This window comes from Lucilia cuprina, chromosome 4, assembly GCF_022045245.1.
Source record: "Lucilia cuprina isolate Lc7/37 chromosome 4, ASM2204524v1, whole genome shotgun sequence".
NCBI classification, from domain to species: Eukaryota; Metazoa; Arthropoda; class Insecta; order Diptera; family Calliphoridae; genus Lucilia; species Lucilia cuprina.
Window position 1 is genome coordinate 280302 of NC_060952.1, and position 21101 is coordinate 301402.

The 21101-nt window shown below is 26.0% G+C and overlaps 1 protein-coding gene across 16 annotated transcripts in view; it reads left to right on the forward strand.

Moving 5' to 3' along the window:
* The window catches only part of LOC111686014 (peripheral plasma membrane protein CASK), a 74858-nt gene extending 61221 nt beyond the window's left edge, over window positions 1–13637 (forward strand). For 11 of the 16 annotated variants that reach the window (XM_046949950.1, XM_046949951.1, XM_046949953.1 and 8 more), the window contains 6 exons: window positions 2421–2474; window positions 10431–10550; window positions 10606–10728; window positions 11754–11861; window positions 12026–12201; window positions 13222–13637. In XM_046949950.1, the coding sequence (XP_046805906.1) occupies window positions 2421–2474; window positions 10431–10550; window positions 10606–10728; window positions 11754–11861; window positions 12026–12201; window positions 13222–13401 (761 nt within the window). In that variant the 3' untranslated portion in view covers window positions 13402–13637. The remainder of the gene's footprint in view (window positions 1–2420; window positions 2475–10430; window positions 10551–10605; window positions 10729–11753; window positions 11862–12025; window positions 12202–13221) is intronic. The other 5 variants (XM_046949955.1, XM_046949956.1, XM_046949962.1 and 2 more) reach the window with 1 other exon arrangement.
* The last annotated feature ends 7464 nt before the right edge of the window (window positions 13638–21101 follow it).

The following is a 21101-nucleotide window of genomic DNA, read 5'->3' on the forward strand; positions in this document are numbered from 1 at the left end:
AAATTATTCTAAATTATTTAAAAATTTACTTACATTACTTAAAAAATGTTATTGTTAGTTTTTGGCATTCATAAGTCCGAAAATTATAAAAAAATTCATACCGACATGCAGTTTCCATCGTACATATGCGCAAAACGTGTTCCCGTTATTTGAACACGTAACACGTTCCCGTTATATTGAACAAAATAAGATCCATCCAAACAAAATCGATACATACAAATATATTTTATAACTACGGAATTCAGAATTTTATTTTTTGTCGTTTTTAAATCGTTTGAATTTTTATCAACATTTTCTAAAGACAAATTACCTAAAAGTTTTTAAAGTCTTAAAAGTTATATAATATGTGGCCTCCGGTAGGTTAGTGGTTAGTGTTCTAGTCTGGTAGACCGGAGGTGGTGGGTTCGATTCCCACCCGTGGCACTGGTTAAGGAGCGCACAACAGGCCCGATAGAGGCCTAGGTGTATTTCTTCGGATTTGATGTGTATACATCCTCCTTTCAAACTAACTAACTTACTAACTAACTATATAATATAAAAATATATTGTGAAACTGATATATTGTAATATTAAAATTAAAATAATCAAAAAAAAAAAAAATAAATAAATAAATTTTAAATTAACAGAATTTTAGCATTTATCAATGTTAATAGTTAAATTTCTTTTCAAGTTTAATTTTAACAATATTCTTGTGGTGCACAATACTGTATTTACACTTACTACATATCTGTGGCAAGAAGAAATAATACATAATTCGTTATTTTAATCAGAGACAGTAATTGTTATTATTTTTATTTAAAAAATTTAAATTAAAAATTTTATTTTGTTTGTATTTCATTTCTCAGAAAATACAAATTGCTTTTGATTTGTATTTTTTATATTTTTCGTAAAGATTACTGAGAATTTTTTCAAACAAAAATCAATGATAAAAAACAAATAATTTTTAAACCATAAGGCCCAGATAAAAATCAGACAATGATTTTTATTTTTTGAAATTAATTATAAAACTCATTATGTTATGTTATGTTACGTTTTCTGCTTCCCAGAGAAAATGTAAATTAAATAGAGTGCGGCTACGGTTGCGGATTTTGTAGCCATTTTATTGTTTTTTGTTTTTGTATTATAGTTAGTTTATTTATTCACCACATGGTTTTTGTTCATTAAAAGTATGAATGGCATGGCAACTCTAAATGTAAATGAGAGAAAATCCGTAAACAAATTAAAATAAATTTTAAGTTGGTGCGGATTTCTATAACGATTTAAGTTGTCAAAACTCAATATAAAAAAAATATCCGTCTCCGCAGCCGCAATATTGTATTTCTACCCAAAGACAATAAAAATTACCCGGTTTAAACAGAGATTAATAGAAAATTGGTAAAATTTCTTTACCACTGATATAATCGAACAAATTTGCAGAAATTAGATTCGAAAATTGAAAAATTAAAATTCTTTAGGTGATTTTTATTTTGTTTAGAAAAATAAAAATCATTGATTGATTTGTATTTTTTGTTTGAATAAATAAAAATTACTAAGCGAGTATTATTAAAAAATCATAAATAATTTTTATTGAAATAAATAGAATAAAAATCAAAAATAGTTTTCATTATAAATTTTTATAATAAAAATCAAGAAAAAAAGTTTATTGAAGAAATCAATTAAAAAAGGTTCGGGAAATATTTTGGTACATTCAAAACATTTCTATAACGATTCGTTCATACTGATTTTTTTAAGCAAAAATTTCATAGATAATAATTATTTTCTGTCTCTGATTTTAATTTATTACGGGATTTTTAATTTTAAAGTTTTTAAAGTAAAGTAAATAATTTTTAAAAATTTGAGTATTCCTGTTCTTTTTTGCTACAGATTGATATTTAAACCAAATAATTATTATATGTACCTACATAAGCAATATGTGGGAATTTTATTGTCTTGTAGCTTTAAGTGGTTGGAAATGTATTTATTTATTTAATACACATACATAGTTAATATACATATACATACGTACATTAATTAGGGTGGTCATTTTTAATTTTAAGATATTACCGTAATTTTAAACATTTGGTTGTAATTTGCCGTAAATTCCCCGACCATTGTGTTCCTAAGATGTGTCGAGAAATCAAATTAAAACAAATACCCGAACCACCATGTTTTATATATAATTTTTCTTTGATTTTTTAATTTGCATTAAATACATAAAAGATGAAAAAGATATTTAGTACATGGCATGATTTTCAAATTATTTTAATAAAATAATCATCGCATTTTGTTTTGTTTGTTTTTATCATTTATACATAACACAATTTAGATTAAAGCACAGTGAGAATAAATAACATAGCTAATGTCCCACTGTGCATTTTTTATTCTCTTTATATCATCATGTAAAATATGTATACACATTTATTGTCCCCATATATAAACAGGAGAACCTGGTGCTGGATGTTCCGCTCACACAGATGGGTGTGATGGATCCGCAGGTACATAGTAGAATAAAGCCACACACTCATATTCAAAAAAATGTCATATACAATTTAGATTAATCGTCATTAAAACAGACATTCTATATTTCGCTTTATACTTCTATTATTAAGATCATAAATAGTATAAGTATTATTTTCATTTAAAGTTTTTTCTTAATGGAACACCATCTTCTGTAGTTAACAGCTTTCTCGATTGGCGCGCAATTTTCAAACTTATTAACTAATCAGTGCACCAAAATTATGAAGGGGTTCTCATATACCATTTGGGAGAATCTATATCAATCGGACAGAAAACAGCTATTTTTGGATTTAAGATCTCTGATTTTAATGAAATTTTTCATACATAATAAGTTGAATTTGCCTTAAAGTATATACATAAATAAATATAATTGCCCATATCTTTAAAGTTCCTTTAAGTACAGGATAATTTTTGATTTCGTTTAAAAGCTAAATCTATTGTCTTTAAAATCGTGCAAATAAAATATTTTACTTCCAAAAGGTTAAGGGTAAAATTAACGAGAAGAATGAAAAATTATTTTTCAAAGAAGAAAAATTATTCGAAGATATTTTGATTAAAAATATTTTATGAAACAAAGTATTATTTTCAAAAAGTATTTTAAATAATAATATATTATAACACCTTAAGTTCAGAAGCTATTAAGCAAAACATAATTTAATTCAAGTTCTTCCTAAATATCAATTTATATGGTTAATTATATTGTATCTCAATAAGACTAGGTGCTAGTGCGAATTTTTATTCCTTCCATAAATAGAATTTTAATATATTTAATTAAAATATGTATAAAAACAAGTATGAATATATAGTTGGACATAGCCGACCATATGATACCCCACACCAGTCAGTATGTTAAAAATGGGGATTAATTAAAAAATAAAGCATTTAATTTGTTTTCTTAACTTTATTCTGGAATATTTTTACTTTTTTTTGGCAAAAAAAGAGATTGTTTTACAAGAGGGCTCTAAAGAGAGAGGGTAAAATATGATCCTATTCTTATAAATGTTGGTGGAGGAAGTAAAGTCTACTTCAAAGTTATTTATGTAAAATTTAAAAGTTTTATTAGTGTTTTTGACCTCCAAGTCATTTTCAGAAGGGCAGTTTGTATGGGGGCTAGGGTCAAATGAAGACCGATCATTACAAAAATCGGTAGTGTCATTTAAAGTTCTATAAAATTAAGTTTTGTCAACTTTTGTTGGCATAATAGAACATTTAACTTTATTATGAGCCTAAAGGCCCTATATGGGTGTTACGATTGTATGGGGGCTAGTCGAAATAATGGACCGATTTTAACCATTTTCAATGTGGTGTAAGGTATAATAAACAAATAATAATTCCTAGTATTTAAATATATTTATTGGCATTATTTGTAAAATATTGGTTGCAAAAATTAAAATTTTGCAAAATTCAAAAAAAAAAAATAACAAAACTATAATGCGAGTCCCAGGCATTATCTTGGAAAAGAAAATATTGAAAAATCTTATATAATTAATTTCTGGGAATTATATTAGTGTCTGTATTAAAAAAAAAACATTTTTTGGTTAAACATTACTGAATTTCAGAGCCTTCTAGTGGCCGCATTTCGTATCGAGGTATTGAGTTCATTCTAGTAGAAATGAACACAACTGAAGCTTCCCATAGTAACTGAAACCGCCCCATATCATTACAGTACCTCCACCAAAGTTTCTGCTCATTCTGGCTGATTTTTTCCACTTAATGTTTTTGCTGATTTATTATTTTTGATAGTACTTGTGCATATCAGAATTTCGATCTTTATTTGTAATTATTTTTAGTAAAAGTCCCATTATTATATCGTGAGGAGATTCGAACAACAATGTATACAAAAATATTTCTTAGTTGCCAACTACTGAATATTGGGAAATATTGGTAAATTAGAAACAAGGTGAACAAACTCCATAAAAATATAATTAAATCTGTGACTATTGAGATTTCGTCCACTGTGTAACTTTCGTTTCTCGTTTAAAAAAATCACTTAAATTAAAAATATCGACGTTGGAATAAAACTGGACACGTATATAAGATCATTCTTCAAATTTTTTTGACATTACCTTGTAATTATATAGTAAAATAGCACTCTAACTTGTTTAAAATTTATTTAACATAATTTTTTGTTTGAAAATAGAGTTTTGGAAATGCTGTTAAAATAAGTTTTTTTTGACCACAGACTATACCGAGTGCGTTATCCAATTTGAAAAAAAATCGTGCTAGCGCATTTATGAATCTTATAAAGATAAACATATTTTTTGTAAAATTTTTGAAAACTAAAAAAATGTTCTTATATTTATTTTTATGAGTCTTCAGAACAGAGCTGTAAATGAAACCTTCATTTCTGATGATAATTTGTTTACGAATTCATTTCTTTTTAATTAATTCCTTTCACAAAAATGTGAATTGAATGAAATTTGAATCAATTCAAATCCATGCATTCCAATCTATTCATTTCCAATTCAAATAAATTTGCCAAATGAGTTGCAATACGTTTCTAATTCAAATGAATTGCTAATCGTTTCTAATTCAAATGAATTTGTCAAATGAATTGCAATTAATTTTTACCAAATTAAACAGAATTAATTCAAAATTTGCTAATTCAATTCACAAATAATTTACGAATTAATTCAAAAATGAATGATTCATTTGCACCTCTGTTTCAGAATCAAAAAATTCTCGGTGGAAATTTTATAACTCAAAAATTCGTTAACCAATTTTGAGTTTTCTATCTTTTTGGAAAGACAATTTTTGTAAACATTACGATTTTATGGTTTATGAGATACAATGTAATTTACCTTATATTTACATTATGTGTATCGTTTACCGTTTGTAAATTTTTTTTGTACGATTTTTTATAAAAAAAACTTACTTTAAATTACGTTTTGGTTGATGACACCATCGAAGAATTTTCACAAAAATGTAGAAGATAGTTTAGATGTCATACCATATACTTTTAAAATTTAAGCATGGGGCTTCCTGACATTTTTAACATTAGACTATACACTGTGTAAATTGACTTTTAAACTTTTGGACGTAAAATATTTTACTTTCACGATTTTAAAGACAATATCTTAAGCAGTTTGCGAATTATGGACAATTATGCATATATACTTTTGGGAAATTTTACCATATTTTAAATGGCAATATTTTTACATTGGAATGAGATTCCATTCAAAAAGTCTAAGATATGTGGAACTTTATATTTATATTAATTGTGTGATAAGTTTTATTAAAATCGGAAATGGATTCTCCCATTTATAAGTTTTTAAAGTCCATAGATACAAATATACAAATATACCGGATAAGCATTCCAAAAATTATTTATTCAAGTGCTTGAAATAGGTTTGTTATTCTAAAATGAAATTTTAATGATAAAATTGATTTTTTCATCACTTTATTGTCGTATAGCACCAGACATCTAAATCGGAGGTTCTACTTTCTTTGTTTCTTAAATAAAATTAAGAAACAATGAATAAAAATTCTTCAAAATGTTAAATTATCTATAAAAATAATTTTTAAGAAGATTTTGAACTGAAAAAATTTTAAATCCATCTGATAACGGCAATATACCGATCATTGGACCAAATTTCGAGCAAAATTTCAATTTTTGGCAACTCAATCCGTCAGCGAAAGTTAAAAAGGGACTTAAAAATCATGGAATCTTGATGAATAGAGAGAATAATGCTAAACTATGTAAAATTTAACACAAAAAGTTCACAAAATTAACATTTTTTGAAAATTCAGAATGCCGTATGTAAATTTCTGTTTGGTAATTTATGCTAATACAGAAATGGTACGATTTATTGTAAAAACTACAACATAAAATTCTAATAAAAGGAAATAAAATTTATGTTTTTTTTTATTTTATTATCCTTTTCTGCAGAAATATGCGTTTATTTTGTGAAAAAATAATTAAAGTGAAAATTGTATGTGACATTTTGATACCATTATTGTACTAAGTTTAATTCCTTCATCTGCAATATCTCTGTGGAGTTCTGAATTTTAAAAATTTTCATATTTGTTGAACTTTTAATATTAAATTTAACTTTTTTCAACATTATTATATTTGTCCATCAAAATTTCTTTTAATTTCAGTCCATTTTAAACTTCCGAGAATGATTTTAACTGCCAATTATTGAAAAATTACTCGAAATTTTACCCAAAAATCGGTAGATTATCATTGTCTGTAGACAAATATAAAACTTTTTCATCTCAAAATCATCTCAAAAATTAATTTTACAGATAATTAAATATTTTGAAGAAATAGTTTTTATATTTAACAAAAAACACGTAGTAGTAGCGACCTGTACCTTTCGCACAAGGTTTACTTAGACATCCAGCTGGACAGACGGACGAACTTTTCATCGAGCCGGTGATAGTATTTAGAAGTTTCCACATGACACAAAATTTGTGCAATGTTCTACAACTTCAAAATTAATTTGATTTTACAAATATATTTATAAAAGTTATTCATTTTTAAAAAAATTAAATTAAAAAAGGAACAAATTCGTATAATGTATTTGTTTTAAAAATCATGAACTAAATGTTCTTCAATATAAAATAATAACACTAGACAACACTGATAATTCATTTAAATAATAATGTCTTTTAAATGAATTAGCTATTTCAATTTAAAAGGTAAAGGGTATAAAAAGAAGTACTCAGCTGGCTTATTGACACCTGTAAATTAATACATCTTGGGAACATGCTGATTGTCAAAGATCTAAGTTCCCTGTCAAAGAACTAACGGGTGACGTACGTAGTACGTTATTTTTATGTGTTATTAATGGGAGTTCATCTACTAGAGAATGGCTAGGCTTTAGCTTAAAATCCCAGCAAAAAATCTAGTCTATGTACCACTTTTCTAGTTTTATAAATACTTGCACAGAACATTCAACTTTGCAAAAGTTAAAGTTTCACTAGACATTAAACATGCTCGAAGATGACGACAACCTAATCTGTTTACAGTACTTTTCGCTTATAACAACAAACATTAATTACACCCAAATTGTAGACTATATCGCTAAAGTGACTATAAGCAAGATTTTCATATATGCCAGCCAGATTGAGCTTATAAAGAAATTTTCTAATATTCTTATATAATGTTTATTAAACAAATAAATAAAAATAAACATTTTAAAATATTTATTGAAATTTTTATTTTCAAAATTAAGATATCAACATTAGTCTAAAATTGTTTTCTTCAAAAAAAAAACTATTTTATTTGAATAATTTTCAGTTATTTCGGAGTTTACTAAACCTAACTTTTTTTCATCTCTAAAGCTAAGTTCACACATATCAAATATTTGATTATATTATTTAAACTTATATCTTTTAAATAATGAAAATCGGTTTAAAAGCAGCAAAGTTTTACATTTTATATTTACGACTTAAAGAATTTCGTGATTTCACAAGTTTTCTTATAAAAAAGAACTGATAGAGAAAAATGAAGTGTATATTCGTTATCGATGGACTAGAATTGTTATGTGAGAATCCTGCATTTGTTTGTTCACTTTTGTATCATAGTGTTATTGATCAAAATTTTTGTTTGCTAATATAGTTGATTATTAGAATAGGATTCAATAACATAAACACTATTTGTTCATTTGTATGCACATATTTATAAAAAAAAGCAAATAAAGACTTATTGAATAAAAATCCGTGAAAAATAGCGGAGTTAAGCTATGTTTTATAAAAATACATGCATGAGTCTCGTTTATTTTAAAGCAACTTTAAAAATGTGATAATTGTTTTTAATGATTAATTAACTTTTCTCTTGAATAGTTACACATTTTGACAAAGTTTTTGCAATAATAAATAACGAACAAAGAAGAATATTTGGGAATGGCTACCAGATTCCCTATAAAATTTAAGCTATTTATTGATGAAAAACTGATTATCTGAAAGAGGATATATATATATATATATATGGGAGTTGGTATCAATTATAGACCGATCCTTTCAAAATTTGGTGGAGGATTTATGTTTATATAGGAGTAAGATATGCAGAATTTTCTGATGTAAACTTTGTATGGAGACTAAAGTCATAAAATCGGAAGAATGAATTATGCTTATATGTATAAAATATGGTGCCGATTTCGGGGGTTTCGTTCTTTTTTGAAAATAAATTATAGGGAAATTTACGACCAATAATTTAATTACAAGGTTTGCATAGACAGTCGGGCGAACATAGATTTCTTTCTTATTTTTTCATAGGAAGTAGGATCCGAAATAGTTTTAACTGAAAAACAAAAAATTTTTTTGCGAATTAACTGTTTGTTGTGAGATGTTATTTACATATCTTTAATCATCTTTTTTGTCCCTAGAGAACGAACTTTTTTTTTTGTTAAAATATTTTTTATAAATTATTTATATAGAAAAAGTTTTGACATGAAAAGAAATAATCTTTTTACTAGACAACTGCGCGAGTGCGTTAAAATTGACTTACAAGTCACTCGTTTATTTTATGATTACTGTCTGTAGTGCGGTAAAGTTCAAAAAGCAGTTGATTATAATACATGTGTAAAAGCAAACACATACAAAAGAAACAGACAATAAAGTTAAGAGTGAAAAATAAATCGGAATAATGTATGACCTGTTTCGAAAAGTTTCGAGACAACTTAGATGCAAATAATCAATGGCTATAAAATATTTTTTTTAATTTGTTCGCTCATATGTATTCCATAATTTGTAATAAATTTCATAACATGTAATGAAACAAAGCAACATCAACATACTTTGTTAAATGCTTTGAAGCAACTTAATATTTTTTTGTATTGTGAGAACCCCTGTATTTTTTGGTGAAATTATTAGCAGTGTGTAATTATTTACACAAATCCAAAATGAACATTTTATCAGCATTTTTTATGTCCATCATTTTTTTTTTTTTTGTTTGCGAATCGGAATGTGGCAATCTTAGTGCGAATACATGTAAATCTTACGTGACAAACTATAATGTACTTAAGAGAGTTTCGTCAAATTTTATTTGCTTAAGCATAGCGGCAAAATTATTTTAAATGCACTTAAGTACATTATAGCCACCTAGAAGTTTCTTCGGATTTTCTTAAGCAATTGATAGACTTTTCGTTCGGTTTTGACATTTCCTTAAGCTAGCTTATGCACATTATAGTTGGGCCTTTACACTTTGTATTGAACTAGGTATAAAATATGTTGTGGGAAGGATAATAGAGACAGTAGTGTTTTTGGCATTTGATTTAAATCTCATTACATAGATTTAGTTTGTTTTAGTTACGTACTCTACTAATAATTATTTACTATCACTATTTTTGTTCAAAAAACCCGCTCGCTGAGTGTTGCAGTTGGACAGATAGTTAAAAGACAGTTATATAAGATTTCCAGCTTTTCCGCTCTTTTGTCAGTTTTATCAGTTTCAAAACTGAAATCAACATCAGATTTCATGGAAATGGACAGTTATGTAATTCCACAGTAAACTTTTTGGATTCTGCTTTGTTGAAGTATTTCAAAATGTGGTCATTAGTTGGGTGCTTTCCTAAACTTAGATAAACTTAAATAAAATTTTACTACTTTTATTTTGCGTTCGTCTTATTTGTTTCTGCGTATAATAAAGGAACATTTGTTGTAATTAAATTGACTTAAAATTATGAAAGTGACAATTTACGTTATATGTTTTAATTTGATAAAACGAGTTATGACAATACATATATATGCATAATGATTTATTATAAAAAATAATTTAATTGCATGTATCCTGTAAAATATAAAAACATATGTATACGTATGTACATAGTACAAGTTATTAATTTGTATATATATATGTGTATTGTTATTTTGTAATACTATGTTTGTGGCATGTACTTGGCATGAATTATAATGCGCCACCCAGACCTTTTCTGCAAACTTATATCTTTCTATACAATTTAAATTTTACATATGTTCATATCCTTTAGTTAATTGCTCTATATTTGGACGTAAGAAGAAGCAATGTCGTGACAAGTATCTGGCAAAACATAGTGGTATATTTGATAACTTGGAGTTGGTTACCTATGAGGAGGTTGTAAAAGTGCCAGGTGAGTGTAACAAAAAATGTAAATATTACTTTTAACAAAAAAATTTTTTTTTTAGTCGGCGATCCAAATTTTCAGCGAAAAACTTTGGTTTTATTAGGGGCTCATGGTGTAGGCCGACGTCATATCAAAAATACTTTAATTTCCAAATATCCGGATAAATATGCTTATCCTATACCCCGTAAGTAAAATAGATGTTATGTGTAATTGGATTTAAATGAAAAACAACAACAAACAGAATCGAAATACGATCTGTTTGTTTGTTGAAGTTCGATAAAGTCCAGAAGGAAGGACATAAAAGATGAATTTTTTATATAGTTTTCCGACACGAATATCCATTATCCGATTTGGCTAGTTTAAGGCACAAATGAACAAAATGAGACCCATATAACCAAAATTTATATTTTTGGGTACCTTAATGATCATACAGTGCTCTGCAAAATAATAGACTCATTTGTATTACGTAATTTTTATTTGGAAGTTTTAGTATTTACTCAAAATATTTACAAAAATTTATGTTTTTACTAAAAAAATCTTTTGTTTAAAATACTTATTAAAAGTTTTTTTCATGAAAGAACAAAACGAATATACTTTTTGTTATTTATTTAATAGATGTTTAAAACCACAGTGTCCATTAGGGCCAATTATTCCTGTTAATATATTCGAATAAAAACTTATAATATTTTTTTATTCGAGTTGTCGACTAAATTTTAAAAATTTTAAACACATACGAAAACTGCTAGAATTATGCATGAATTAACATAACAAAGTTTTTTTGAAAGCAAAGCATATGCAGCAGTTCGTGTGCGTCATCATAACATAACTGAGCATGTAATGTTGTCTTGTGCAGGCTTATTACCTACATATAATTGGTTTCATACATAAAATTCTTATTTTTTCTATTTTTGTTGTTGTTAAATACATAAATTGAACCATTTTAAAATTTTTTGAAACTTTTTAAAATTAAAAATGTTTAATTATTTATTTTTTGAATTGAAAATTTTTTAAATTATTTTTTTAAAGATAGGTTTTAGTTTGTGATTAAAAACGTAAAATAGAACATTGGTTCTTAGTGTATTAGTAAAATGTAGGGTTGTTGTTCTCTTCGGAATATTATAGATTAATTGATATAAAAATAACTGGGTTATGAAATTACATTATCTAATACAAAATATGATAAACTTATTTTGTATTTTTTTACTGCAGATACTACACGACCTCCTAAACCAGATGAAGAGAATGGTCGAAGTTATTACTTTGTATCACATGATGAAATGATGGCTGATATTGCAGCTAATGAATACCTAGAGTACGGTAAGTGTGTAAAATAAATATAATATTCATACATACATACATATGTACATAAATAATATCTGTGCCTACCAATCAAGTCAGGACTGGTTTTTGATTATTATTTACATACATATGTAATTCAGTTTCCTATACATTTGGTAAATAATTTATAATTGTTTCAAAAGGTACACACGAGGATGCTATGTATGGCACAAAACTAGATACTATTAGACGTATACACACTGAAGGCAAAATGGCAATTCTTGATGTAGAACCACAGGCGTTAAAAATATTACGAACTTCCGAATTTACACCGTATGTTGTGTTTATTGCTGCGCCTTCTTTGCAAAACATTGCAGATGTAAGTTAACTTTTTGAATAATTTTAATATATATTTCATAATATAATGTACATATATCGTCATATGAAATCCAAAAAGCCCTAAGTTACATTGGGCATATATATTAGTATTTGTAGAAAAATTTCGGTTTTCGTATTACTTATGGAGATATGAATCTTACGCCCTTGAGAATTAGTTTTTTCTGAAAACCAAAATGTCGTAAGTTACATTAAAAAATAGTAAGGTTCAACATTTGTAACTAAATTCCAATCGGTTTTTGTTGGTCAAATAGGCCGAAACATTTCCAAGTTAAAAATTCAAAAGAATTTTAAAATTTTCATGAATTCTAAGGTAATTTGGTAGTGACGTGGATTTTAATTTTATTAGTGTAAAATTTAGCAGGAATATGTATTTTGATATGGTGCATCATAATCAATCAAAAAGTCGATTTCGACTTCTTCGTAACTTAGGGTCTTTGAACTCATTAATTCTATAATATCATTTGAGCCTAGCCCCTATAAAAAGCTCCCTTCAAAATTTGACTTAAATTAAATTCCACTTCTCTAGAAGTTTTTTTTCCGGGTATTATAGTTAGAATCTTCAAATTCTTTAAATTTTTTTATTTAAAACGCTTTTAAGGTAGCAAAGTACACTTCATTCATCTATATTTTTACGTTAATGAATATTGAGTAAAAACAATTAATAATACAATTGATTGTGCAATATGTTTAAAAAAAACATTTTGAAAATGGAACGCGAAAATTGCGGGAAAAATAATTGAATAATTTTGATAGAGTACTTTTGTTCATAGAAGTATTTTATTATTGCAACAGAAAAAATATAAAATGTGGTTACCTGTAGAAAGCTAACATTAACACAATATTTAACTACAATCTGCAAAAATAAGAAACACGTAAAGGGATTATTTTAGTTAATTTTTTATACACACATATGTTCACTTTATTAAAGTATTATTGTATAATAGTTTTCGTTAAAAAAGTACTTAATCAATCTTCTTACATTTGCTTCTTTTTCTTTTAGTATGATGGCAGTTTGGAACGTTTGGCAAAAGAATCCGACATGCTACGTCAGATGTATGGTCATTTCTTCGATTTGACGATTGTAAATAATGACATCGGTGAAACTATAGCATGCTTAGAGACTGCTATTGAACGGGTGCAAACCACATCACAATGGATACCAGTGTCATGGATGTACTGACAAGATAGTGAGTTGGAATGTCCCGACTGCTTAGAAGGTTGCGATTGCGAATGGGAAGCTTATACAAATGGACAATGTTCAACGGACAAATGGCAGCATTTCTAAAAATACAAACAAATAAAATGAGCAGAAACCACACACAGTAGTACTAAATATAAGAAATGAATGCAGCACATACTTTTAATTACATATGTCTAGTAAAATGTTATAAAAGTGATTAAAAAGGCAACAAAGCACAAAAACACACAACTCGAGCATATAATATCTATTGCCTTTGAAACAAAATAAATTTAAATGCAATAAATACAACAAATAGAAAAATTATACAACCAAAAAAAGAATCAAATTACACATATGTATACACAACTAAATCTCAAGAAAAAAAAAACTAATCAGTAATTGTAATTAACATGATAACACACCATTACTAGTTTTTATTCACTCAATAATTCGCAGATCTTCTTAAAAAATATTTTAGATGAATTTAGAACAAGAACATTACTTCACCCACAAACATTCCCCCCATTTCTTCTTTGTAATTGTATTAAGTGAAGAAAACTACATACATATTTACATATTTTGTAATATTATATTAGATTATTTTTATTAATTTTTTTTTTATTTACTATTCGTATTTATAACTGTATTTTTGTTATTGGAAATATTTTGAGTTAATATTAATTTTTGTTTTTTGTTAATAACTTAATAGTAAATAGATTATCTATTGTATAATTTTTTTGTATTTATTATTAAACTTACTACGCTTATTTTATTAGAACTCAATAATGTAAGTAGGATTTCGAATTAACCTAAAACTCACTTATAGTTACCCCCACAAATGAGTCAGAGGTGACTGAAAATCTAAAATTGTTGCTTATAAAAAACTATTCAGTGTTTCAATGTAATGTCATAGGAAAGTGTCAGTACTTTCCCACATTGCACCAGGCTCTGCTAACCAGAAATTACCTCATTAGAAGTTAGCTTCTGGGACATAAAATAAAGTTCAGCTAATAGTTAATTTAGCAATAGAGTGTCCCGAGGAAAAGCCTTTTTAAGAATTTTATGTAGGAATACCTCTCAATCGATGAGTATTAATGTACTTAATACGAGAAAAATAAAAAATATATATTTTTTTTAGAATTATATTCAGTTTTCAACCAGCAACTGAAAATTCAGACAACAATTTGTCAAACAATTTGAGAAATATAAAATATTTTCAATTATTTTAAAATGGGTCTCAAAATTTTGTAATTTTTATCTGATAAAGGGAATAATAATTATAAAATTTTTGTAGAGTATTTTTAACATATTATACTGATCAAGGAACTGAGGGCCTTTTCAATTTTTTTCTGGTATTTAGTACATAAATACTCATCGTTTGAGAGACATTCTTTCAAAAAAGTGATCCACGGGACATCCTATTGAGCAATTTTTAATTTTTGTATATAATTTTTTAGATAATTATTCTAAATTGTATATATTACACTCTACGACACTCAAAATTAGACACAAACCGGATAATATACATCTGAAACTATATAAATAATTTTGTTAGTTTCGTGATCCTGTGTTTTTTTAAAGGACTTCAAAGTTTTAAGAAGTAAATTTTTCAAAACATATTTTAAAATACTTCTACTGATCAAACAATGCTAAATTGATGTCAAGCTAAAAAAAGAGAGAATATTTTGTGTTATTATTGGTTTATTATGTCAGGATCAAAAAATGTATAAAAAATCTTTTTAAATTTTTTTGAAAAAAATTTGACATTGTTTGATTATTGAAAGTATTTTAAAATATTTTTTTTTAAATGTACTTTTTAATACTACGAAGTCCTTTTTAAAGGACTCAGTATCACGAAATGAAAAACTAAAAACGCAGATTTTTTTCACTTAAATTTATAGCATCAGACGTATATCATCCGGTTCGTGTCTAACAATTTTTTTCTCTTTTTGTCGGACGGTGTTATCAATATGTACGAACATTTCCTATTAATATGTGCTATTTTTCATTTCTGTAAACTTTCAGTAAAAAATTAAAATCACAACTTGCAAAAATCGACACTTGATATTTTGCTAAAATGGAATAAGGGCATATATACATACATATATTAATTTGCTGAAGTTACAAGGAAGTCCTTGATTATTAAAGGCAAAAAAAGTAAATCGCCATTTTGCTATTTTTATAAGGACGATTAACTTCTTAAGTCAAAACTCAAATTGTATTGTAGTATTGTAGTTCATATTTATATTAAGGTCAAAAAAACATATATTGTGCAATATATAATATATATATATATATATATATATTATATATATATTATATATTATTATATATATATTATTATATATATATATTATATATATTATATATATATATATATATATATATTATATATATATATATTAAGGAATTCACAGAATTATTTATACAAATTTTAGCAAAGAATACTTCATGACTCTGATTTTTTTACCTTAAATAAAAAATAATATTACAAAAACGTGCTACTAAATCCAAATATTTGACGAAAACTTTTGATTTTTTAATTTACCTTTTCAGAAATAGAAAAAACCTATACTGTCGAAAAAAGTCATTTGGACAAAGAGGTATTTACGCCCTTATTCGCATCAATTCTTCAATTAAATTTTCAATACAAATTGTTTTACAAACGTGTAATGAGATTACATTTTATATATTGCTTTAAATATTATTGAAATGTTCGTCCATTCCCTCGATCATTTTTTAGTTACTTTGAAGCTATTAATTAATATGTTAACAAAAAGTGAACTTGATTTTTAGTTAACTCATAAAATTCTACTGGGGTATGTAAATAAAAATATTTGTGAGAATGTAATCGTTGCAAGCCATAATTATTAATTAAGATAAACGCTAAAATTGCAACATGTTTGTCATTTCCCTAGTAATAAGTTTTAATTATATATGTGTACTATACCGGACCACGAAAAATATTAGAACTCCTCACTTCCTCTAAAACCTATATTTCATTCATATATTTTTTTATTTTATACAGTTAGTCCTAGTACACAAGACGTTAATGTTACAGGACTTAAAAAAGGATTTATTCATTTAAAATTTATTTCTATAAATACAGTGGGATCTCGATTTTCCGTGATGGTCTTGACCGGAAGCATTCTGTATAATCGAATTTCCCGGTTAATTGAGTGCCAACTTTTTCTACTTTTTTAATACATATTTTTATTATTTTATAAATGAATATGTACATATTTATATAAAAATGAAATAATTCAAAGATTTTATATTCATAAATGATTTAAAAATATAGAAAAAAAATTTGTCAGAAAACAGTAAACAGTAGATAAGGATTTCATGTTATATAATTTCTAAATATTATCGTTTAATGTTGTTTGTCTCTTATTTTCCAATATAGTATTTTCGTTTTACGGGAATTCCCCTTTTTGATTTGATCTAATTGTTCATGATTGTTAAAAAAATAATATAATTTTGCTTATAATTACGGATAATAGAGGTAATCACGGTTAAACGATGCTGACAAATTTAAGTCAATCAAAATTAAAATTAAGTCGATGCAAAAAAAAATTATTTTTCCATCACGGATAATTGATGTTGCCGGATAATCGAATCACGGATAATTAAGGTCCTACTGTACAAAACTGTACTCTAATGAAAATTATAATAAATTTGTACTGAGGATAGGGGATATAAATTTTCTAATAATGCTAACTGGCCAAGGGCACTTACTATTAGTGTTGCAGGTGGAGAAAAAGTTTATTTTTTAAATGTATATCACCATGTAAAATAACAAAGAATATATTTTTCGCTATTGTATTTTTATATACAAAAATTTACTTAAAATATTTAAGTTTCAGAATATTAAAAAAAAATATCTTTAAATCTAATGTCATTTAACTAACTGTGGATTTTTGTTTCACTTTTATTTCAAGTTATTTCATAATTTATTAAATTGTACACAATTAGGGAAGCAAAACAAAATTGTATTTTCGGGTATATCTGCACGAGAAATCTCTTTTGCAATGGAAAATATTGGCGTAGTGCAATAATTATTATTAATTGTTTGATTCAAATTAATATTTTCCATATCCATATAATTTAAAAACTATATTTTTTTCGTTTTTTCACATTAGATTAACGCCCAAATTCAGAAAGAAGTTTTTTTAGTGTTTTTCATACAAAATTTGAAATAGTATACGGGTTTAATGCTGTATACATAGCATTGGTTGTAAGGTCTTTCAGTAAAATGTGCATAAAATGTCTAATAACACTGAAACATACAAATTTTGTCTTCCAATATTGTCAGTAATGCCTTTTCTGACAACGTTGAAAAAGAAAAAATGTAAGTTCAGACAATTGTTAGACATTTTCTGAACATTTTACTGACAACGTTGTAAGATCTGACAACGTTGCAAAAGAAAAAATGTAAGTTCAGACGATACGTTTTATTTTCTGAAAATGTAATGATGTAAAAAAATAAAAGATGTAAAACCATATTTAAAATCACAAATAATTTCTTAAAGTTATATTATGAGCTTATCTATCTATATATAAATGAAAACTACAACTTAAATACATAAATATATAAAAGCAAAAAACAATATGAGAAACATATGTACATTCACGAATTAAGGAAAAAATATTAAAAACTTAATTTTTAAAAGAAACCATGGTTTCACAGTATGGGTTGAGTAATAACAGTATGAATATTAATTAACTTTGGTCTCCACTGATATTTATAATCATTCTCGTCATTCCCATTGCCATTTCCATCAACATAAGTATCCTCCCTATTCATTTGATATTGTTAGTAATGTTATTTAAGCAGTCTGTACTATTTTCTATTTAAGATTAATTAACTAAAAAATGTATCGAATACTTTATAATAAAATTGAGATGCCAAATTTTATACATTAGGCCTTCGAGGTCTCGAAAAATACTATGTACGATATACATAAATATGTATGTATGACATTATATTAATAAATGTACATACATATGTATGTAGTTATTACATACGTATTTATATGAATATTAAGTATATAGTCAGTATATGTATGTTACAGTGTGCGTATTATTAAACATACAAAACCAGAACTAATTTTGCCAATATGAGACGAGATATGTACATTCATGTGAGTGTATGTATGTGCGTGTGCTATTACAAAAAATTAATAAGTAAAACAACCAAATATTATATACATTGCGGGCTCGATTTGCGCAATTGCCTATTATTGCAACAGACCGATTTGATTAACATTACAGTCTTGATAACAGCAACTTTTTTCAAAGAATGGTCGTAATAAGAGCAACTCTAACTTTTTTACGGTAAAAGAAACATTATTTGAAAGTTGGTTTTTGATATATTTTGTCATAGGTCATAGGCATTATTTTAATACATTATAAGTAATGTATTACATTACAGTTATTTTAACTTTTATTGATTAATATATTAATTGATTACTTAAACAACAATTAATTGCTTGTTTTGTTGAATATTAATTATATGAATTGTATAGGATTTTAGTGGTCGGCCATCGCAACATATCGATTTCGACCCCTTTTGTATGCACAAATCGAGTCCGTACAGTATGTATAACTATTATTAAAAAATAAGATATAATTTAATTTAATTAAAAATGGCTCAATGAACACATAAAACACAATGCAAAATAAGACATTTATGAATTTTTAAAAGGTTAAGTGTTAAAAGGATAATTAAAAGTAATAATACGGAAATTTATTAAAACACGTACACACACAAGAATAATAGAAAAGAGAACATTTAAAATAAATTAAAATATATATACATACAAAATAAATAAGTAGGATAAACATATTATTTATTATTAATAAATTAAGTAAATTAATAAAATTGTTGATTCTTAAAAATAATATAACAAAAATAAAATTAAACACTAAACATAAATTACACATCAAGTCAATAAATAATAAATGGAAAAATTAAAAATTACATAAGTATATGTATATGAATATGTAAAAAAAATCATATTCAATTTCAAAGCTATGACCACATTGTAGAGATGTTTAAATGTGAAAACTATTTTTTCAACCACATAAATACATACATACATACATATGTATGTTGGTGACATACGATAAAATAATTGTGTTAAATGTACATAGTTATTTCCATATATTTCAATTGCCACAATTATTTGACCAAATATTTGTCCCTTGTTACAACATATAATAAAGAAATTTATTTTTAAGATTTTTTCCGAAAATAGTAAAAACATTTAAAAATACATACATACACACATACATACATACATACATACATACATACATACATACATACATACATACATACATACATACATACATACATACATACATACATACATACACAACATTTAATAAAGAAATTTATTAGTAAAAAAATTTAAAAATACATATACACATGCATACATACATACATACATACATACATACATACATACATACATACATACATACATACATACATACATACATACATACATACACAACATTTAATAAAGATATTTATTTTTAAGATTTTTTTCCGATCGCATTTCTATTCTTCTATGAATTAATCTTTAGACTAGTATATTTACTTTTGTCTATACTAGACAATACTAGTCTAATGTATAGACTACTAGTTTATGGTCTTGTCTAAGAACCTATTGATTAAATGGTCTTGTTTATTGACAATGTAGTCTAATGACTAACCTATAGTTTTAAAGATTTTTAAACTTTTTTGCTATCCCTGTATTGAACACATGGAAAAATACAATGCCATCAAATTCTAAACTTACTGTAGCTTTATAAATAACACTCATTTACAAATTAATACCTTTTGTTTGCTCATGGAATAAAACATATATTTTTGAAAAGGGCTATGTCCGATGGGTTATTAAATATTTTTATTTTTTTTCCTATAGGTACGTCGACATTTTAAGATATAGATTTAAATTTTGCATCATCCCTGGGATACTAATAATCAACTCAGAAAAAAATTAAATAATATACTGGGATTTTTTATTTTAACCAGATTTTTTAGTCTCATAAACTGGGTTTCAAAAAGTACCGTGTTTGGGAACATCAGCTGTTCACCTGCTTCACAACATTTGCCATCTAAGAAAATAACATCATGACTTACTTGGACTTTTCTTAAAGGGGGTCGTTAAGCATATATGCTTTTGATTGTTAGCTGCATCCTATCATAATCATCTTTTTAGTTTGGGGCAAAATATTGCATGAGTTTTGTTCAGAGATGTAACGTTTGTACCAAACTCATAAAAATAGCCTTGGAGGTTTTGTAGCCATAACAAACATTAAATGAGATTTTATCAACTAAAACTGTCCGGGGCCACTTGTATGGGGGCTATGTGAAGACGTGTATCGATTTTGACTATTCAATACTAAACAATAGAGAATATTTATTCAAAATTTCAACTGTCAAGCTTTTCCCGTGGCTAGATCGTGTAAGAATATAATAAGGGCCCAGAATATATATTATCTTATGGCTCTAAGGCGAATATTTCGATGTGTTATAAACGGAATGAAAAAACAATATAGCTCCATCTTTTTGAAGGTAGGTATAAAAATCTGTGCAATTGAAAAATGATTCACAATAGTTTGAAAACAACTAATGTTATTCAAACCTATTCTTGTAAAATTTAAGAAATTTTATTGTCCTCGGAAAT